This window comes from Sus scrofa, chromosome 11 (assembly GCF_000003025.6).
Source record: "Sus scrofa isolate TJ Tabasco breed Duroc chromosome 11, Sscrofa11.1, whole genome shotgun sequence".
Lineage (NCBI taxonomy): Eukaryota > Metazoa > Chordata > Mammalia > Artiodactyla > Suidae > Sus > Sus scrofa.
The window spans coordinates 78,779,069-78,785,403 of NC_010453.5; the positions used below are offsets into that span (position 1 = coordinate 78,779,069).

The following is a 6,335-nucleotide window of genomic DNA, read 5'->3' on the forward strand; positions in this document are numbered from 1 at the left end:
GCGGAGGCCCTGATGCTCATCGCCCCTCTTTTCCTAGCAGGCAGCTGGTCCAGTCATATCAGCGAGTCACCCGTCAGGGCGGCTGGGCCACACCCCTGACCCCTGGCTTCCCGGGTGGTGTCCCCGGGTGGGGGGCTCTGACGTTTGGGGGATGTGCCTGTTTGTAAAGGTCACGTCGACTGGGACTTTAGGGCTGGGTCTCTGAGAACAAGGCCTGTGGCCACTCGGGTGCGTGGTCCTGGGTCTCAGCACAGCAGTGGTCCTGGGAGACGTCAGCCCCTGAGCCCGGCGGGTGCCCCGCAAGTCAGCCCCTTGGTGGCCTCGGGGTGAGGTGACAAGGCCTCGGGGTGAGGTGACAAGGCCGGGTGTCACTCGGGCTGCTGGACCTCTGACCCCCAATTTGTCGTGACAAACCCGAGGTGGCCTGATCTCTGACCTGCCGTGGTGTCGCGGCGTTGGCTGTGAAGCGCATCTGTGCTGGTGCTCACGCGGCAGAGGTGTCCCCAAACCCAGGGCCTGGGGCCCGAGGGCTGGCGGGGTGTGCGCTCCCCCCGCGTGGGGTGGGGACTCCTGGCCTCCAGCCCGGGTTTGGGTGAAAAGAGAACAGGTTGGTCTGTTTCCCACGGGGGTGAAGTGAGGGCCTCGTGGCGGGGGGTGGGGTGGGGTGGATGCAGGGAAGTCGCTGCTGGGCTGGGGCCCTGATGACACCCTAATGTCCCCAGCCCGGCGTTCTCGGGGACAAGCCCCTCTGTTCTCTTCTGTCATTTCCCTGACTTGCAATGAAAGTTTTAAAGAAAGAGGTGCTGGGTTTTTTAGTTACTTCTTTCCCCTTCTCAGGAAAGACATGACTGTTTTAGGTCGAGCGAGAGCGAATTTAACATCCTTGATTTTTACAGCTCGGAGTCGCAGTTTGAAAGCTGGCATGAAAGCAGTCTGAAAGCATGACGCACTGCTAGTCTTTCTATTAACGGACAGAAAAATAAATTACAGCAAGAAGGGTGATGCCCACATGGAAGAGGTGAGTCCTTTAGGGTCTTGTTGGTTGGACCGCTGCTGCCTTAGGGACCCGCGTGGGCGTCACGGCTGCAAATTCTACCTAAAAATGACAAAGACGGACTGTGACCCATGGCTGAGAGCTTGCACGCAGGGCCCCGAGTGGGTTCTCCTGGCGCCTTACTTCTGGATCTTAAGCTTGAACTCCACCTTCCCTTCATAGGGGTCGTGGGGGTTGTCGAAGCTCACGTGCTCCGCCAGGATCTTGCACACGATGACCACGTCCCTGTTCCTGGGGACGTTGAGGAGCTTGGCGGCCACCAGCGGGTTGCTATAGTGGGGCTGAAACGGCGCCACGTCAGGAGCCTCGGGCAGCAGGGCTCGCGGTGCAGGGAGGCGATGTGTCTGCCTCCCTGAGGGCTGCTGAGACCTCCTGGCTCTGCTGGGCCCCGATTCCAAGGGATGAAATCGTCCCCCCACTTAGAAACGGGGAGGATCGGCCTGGAGGGCATGGACCAGGGCAGACCAGCGACAAACTCAGCTTCCAGTTGTATTTGACGGGAATTAATACAGAAACAAAACAGAATGAATCAAGAGACTTGGAGAAAGTGACCTTACATGGATATGCAGTTGCCTAAAAAGGTTTGGGAGGCTCTTGGGAAGGAAGAGATCAGACCTGCCGTTTCCAGGTAGGTACGAGAATGTGGGTTTGAGAAACACCCAGACATGACATGGTCAGGGTGGGCTAAGTGATGCCTCGTTTTGATCTTGATTTTTTAACTTTTTTTAGGGCCCTGCTGGCTGCATATGGAAGCTCCCAGGCTGGGGGCCTACATCACAGCCACAGCAACACGGGATCCAAGCCGTGTCTGCGACCTACAGCATGGCTCTCGGCAACACTGGGTCCTTAGCCCACTGAGGGAGGCCAGGAATTGAACCTGCCTCCTCATGGGTCCTAGTCGGATTCATTACCGCTGAGCCACAATGGGAAGTCCCTGCCTTGTTTCGCTTTCATCGGTGAGATGTTCATGGCTCTCCTTTCGCTAATCGCTGCTCGTTTGGAGACGAGCCCGAGCAGCGAGCACACCCACCTGGGCTTTCTTGCCGTAATAGGGGAAGTAGTGCAGACTGTAGGTGCCGTTGGCAGGGAAGTATTCCACCTGCAGGGGTGGGCCGTCCCGGGGCTGGTCCTGGGGGGGAGAGGCTGCTGCTAAGGAAGGCAGGATCTGGCACACGCGAGTCTGTGTGCTCACGTGTGTCCACGTGTGTGCACGCCTGTTCCTTGTGTGTGTCCAAGTGTGTGTGCACTTGTCCGTAAGCTACATCGAATCTTTACCATCAGCTGAGAGCCCACTAAGCGTGTGATTTGTTAGTTCGCAAGACTCCTGGCGTTTTTTTCCATTTTAAACCCTCAGAGGATAAAAGGTGACAGTGCTGAGAAGGCGGCAGTGAAACCCCGGAAGCTCAGGTAGGCTACACACGCGTGCTTGAGAAACTCAGAAAGAAAGCAGGGAACCAGACAGACCTGTGCCTGGAGAGCCTGCAGGTGTGGGGTGTGGTGGCCGACAACAGAGCGCCTTGGCCGAGGGCGTGATGGTGAAAACACACTTTAGAAAATAGTCCGCGAAGGCAAATTTACTTTTTTTCATGTTGTACTTAAAAGCTGATTTTGAGGGAAAAATGGACTAAAATACCACCAACTCTTGGCAGCATATCTGCATACACTGTTGAACAGTGGTAGCTGTTGGCGATGGGCATATTGTTTGTAAATAAACAGATAAAAAGGACAAGACAGGGCAGTAGAAGTACCTGGGCTTTTCCAAATCGCTGCAAGCATTTCGAAGCGTGTTCGTGAAACAGCGCCCCAGACACTTTTTGAAGCCAAACAGTACCCAGCACTGCTCGTTCTCACTGGGTTGTCATCCCTGGGATGCCCACTTCAACGCACACAGTTAGTGCGTCTGGTCTAGAGATGTCCTTCGGGAAAACTAGCTCAGTTATTCCCGCAGGTTTTCTAGCCTAAACCAGGCAGCCGTGGCCGGTCACTCACCAGGAAGGCGCAGTCCACCCTGGGGGCTGTGCTGTTACCCGGGAGGAACTTGACGATCTGGAAGCGAAGCGTTGACGTGGCCTCAGTGCCTCTGAGTGGGGAGGCCAGGCCCCAGGAGGGCCAGGCGGTTCCTGTTCTAGGGACCAGCAGCCCCGCCCAGGACCGGGGGCCTGGCTGCTGGCAGGTGGCAGAGCCGAGTGGGAGGTCCCACCTTGGGCCCCGCACACATTCCCTGGGCCCACCTGGGCTTCTCCCGTTTCCCGCCCGGCCCGGCTCCGATGCTCGGCCCTGCGTGTGGCTCTGGTGCGGGGCTCAGTGTGCTGCCCTCCTGCGCTGCCCCGGGAGAGTGTCGTGCCAGGCCCCTGGGACCAGACCCCTGCTGGGCCCCGGGCTGTGAGCGCAGTGCACCAGCGCATGGCTCCCCTGCCCTCTTAGGTAGGAAAATAAATAGCGCCACGCAGATGCCCGCTTGGAGCTGTGTCCGCTCCCTGCCCCCATCCAGATCCCACCCTCCCGCGTCTCTGCTGTGGTGAGATGCCCCCCCACCCCATCCCCGCCTGGGCCCCATGACGTTGCTATGTCCTCGCGGTCGGCCTGCCTCGGCGCCCAGCCTGGACACTCCCGGGCGCCTTCCCTGTGCTGCGCACCCGGCTTCCTCCAGCCACGCTCAAGCGGCGGCCCCAGGTTCTGCAGTGGCGGTGCAGTGGGCAGGCACTGCAGTCAGGCAGTGGCGGCTCCGGACGGTGGTTTTGAGTGGTGTTTGGGGAAGGCACGCTCTCAGGCCATCGTTGGGCGGGGGTGGGGGTGGGGGGACAGCGCCAGGTCCCAACCTCCGCCGCCCGGGCCTTCTCCCCACCGCCTCCCAAGGCGCATCTCCACGCGGCCCGCACACTTACCCGGTTCATCTTGATGATGAAACACGGCTTTCCCTCCGCGAAGCCGAAGGTGGGGTCGGGCCGGCCGGAGCAGTTTTGTAGCATGTCTGCGGTGAACTTGCAGGAGAACTTGGTGTGGTTCGGCGCCAGGAAGCTCTCCTGGAAGAAGTACTTCTCCGATGTGCAGTTGATGCTGCCCTCCTGGGCAGCCGGCGAGTAGCCTGGGGGACAGACGCACCTGCCAGAGCTGCAGCCACCCCCGCTGTTCTGGAAAGGCAAGGATCGCGGCCCAGGCGCGGTTTACCTGCCAGGAAGCGGTGCAGGGTGTGGGCCAGCCCCGCCCAGGTCGTGCTGTCAGACACGTTGTAGGAAATGTCCAGGCCTTTCTCCCCGTAGACGTCCGGCCTCAGGGTCACCCCTGGGGAGAGAGCGGGGCACGTGGCACCGGGTTGCACACAGAGCCGTTCGCCCTGCGGTTGGCCCATGGCCGGCAGAGCAGCCCTCAAGGAAGGGCCTGGGTGCGGAGACTGCGGCCAGGAGGGCCCAGGACCCTGCCCAGCAGCCAGGGGTCTGCACCCGTGCCCACACCACGCGGCTGCCCCGCCTGGTGCAGGCGCCGCCGCCCAGAGCCTACGCTGGGCTTCTGGCTGGGGTCGTCATTGACGGCACATCTGGAAATGCTCCCTGGTTTTGGTGAGGATTTGATTTCTGGTTTTGTTGTTTCTGTGGATGTTGTCAAATTAGCAGCCGTGTTTGGTTTAAAATCCTCTGGGAAGATCTGAACGGAAAGGACGGTCCCCCCTCCCGCCCCCGGGCCACCGAGCCTGGGCCCCCCCCCCGCCCCTGCTCTCAGGGTCCCCGTCCCCACAGGCCCGCCTTCCCTCCGGACCACGGGGCAAGCTCTGTGCGGTTCTCGAGTTGTAATCTAGAATGTTCTGTGCTGAAATCTCGCTGACAGCTCCACATTTGATCTGTTGCTAAAACTTGGTGCCCAGCGAAGCACCGTGGGGTGGAGTGGCTGAGCCTCCCTGGGGTCGCAGCCCCGCGCTGCCCGTGGAAGCTTCTTGTCTTTTTGTCTTCCTCAGAAAGAGGGAAGGGCCGGGGGCCGGGGCCGCGCTCTGAGTGGGGAGCTGGGACAGCTCTCCTCACCCCGTTTCTGGCTCTGTTTCTGCAGCCGGGGTAACGGGCTGCCCGAGCAGGCCTCCCGAGGCTCACGGCACCGGACAGCGGCCAGACTGCGCTGAGGACCCCGAGCGATTGAATTTGCGGTCGGGGAAGTGGGGCCCCAGTGGAGCGCAGCCGCCCCCCGCCGGTCCTGACCCCCCCCCAGGGGTGGGCCCTGTGCGTGGAGCAGCCCCGACGGTCACTCCGAAGCCCACGCTCCCACGACCCCTGGTCCTCATGCCGAGACCTGGAGGCAGGGTCGCCCTAGAACCCGGGCCATCCTTCTCGGGGGCCGAGGGCCGCCCATGCTTGGGCCCGGGCTGCCGGCCTGGGCCTGCCCCTGAGGGTCCCCGGGCGCGCCGGCCCCGCGCGGGCTTGCCTGGCGACTTGAGCTGGTCCTGGTAGTCGGGCGTGTAGGGGTCGATGGTGCGCATCAGCACGTAGATGCAGAGCGCGAAGATCCCGCTCATGACCACGTAGAAGGCCACGTAGTAGAGGCTGATCCACACTGCGGGAGAGGCGGTCAGGCCCGCGCCAGGCGCCCCGGGCGGCGGGCTCGGCGAGCCGCTGGCGCTGGGGCCGCGCACCGCCTCTGTCTACTTCCCGAACATTCTCGTCACCCCGACGGAGCCCGTACCCTAACCCGGAGGCCTTTAAAGATTCCAGCCTGGGAGCACAGCTCGAAACATCTGGTTTCGAGTCTAAGCCGAGCCCCTGGGGCCACGTGGTCTCAGCTGCTCCCGCCCCGCAGGCGCCTGTGTCGGGTCGGGGTCATGGGGGGAGGTGGGCCCGCCCGCCCCTCCCGGCCCTCCCGTGCCCTCCCCATCACAGACCCCACCGGGACAGCGTCCGGCCCAGCATCTGCCCGGTGTCTGGGTTCCAGCAGTAGCGCTGGAACTCCTCCATGCGCTGGCTGCACGACTTCTTCTCCTGCAGAGCCGCCATCGCCTGCTCCTGCCAAAGCCTGAGCGGGCCACGTCCCCCGGGGCTTTATAGTCTCCTCCCCAGAGGTCACAGGAGTCCTGGGCCCGGTTCCAGGGAGAGCCTGGAGGGTGTTATCACCCGTCTGCAGCCCTGGCAAGCTGGCCCCCGGTCACGTGCCCCTCCGCCCTCTCCCTGGGCAAACAGGGTGGCCCTACTGCCATTGAGCCTCCCCCCAACTGGGTGCCCTTGGCCTGTACCCACATCTGAGCTGATAACGACAGAGGGGAGCTTGGCTCGATGTGAAGGGGATGGGTGGGTGTGAGGGCCGG

General features: G+C 62.1%; 1 protein-coding gene across 3 annotated transcripts; it reads right to left on the reverse strand.

Moving 5' to 3' along the window:
* On the reverse strand, positions 945-6,075 carry ATP4B (ATPase H+/K+ transporting beta subunit). 3 transcript variants are annotated; one of them, NM_001001258.1, is given in 8 exon segments: positions 945-1,096; positions 1,178-1,335; positions 2,085-2,183; positions 3,044-3,100; positions 3,940-4,139; positions 4,223-4,336; positions 5,462-5,590; positions 5,916-6,048. In NM_001001258.1, coding segments are annotated over 8 exon segments (873 nt in total). In that variant the 5' UTR covers positions 6,028-6,048; the 3' UTR covers positions 945-1,092.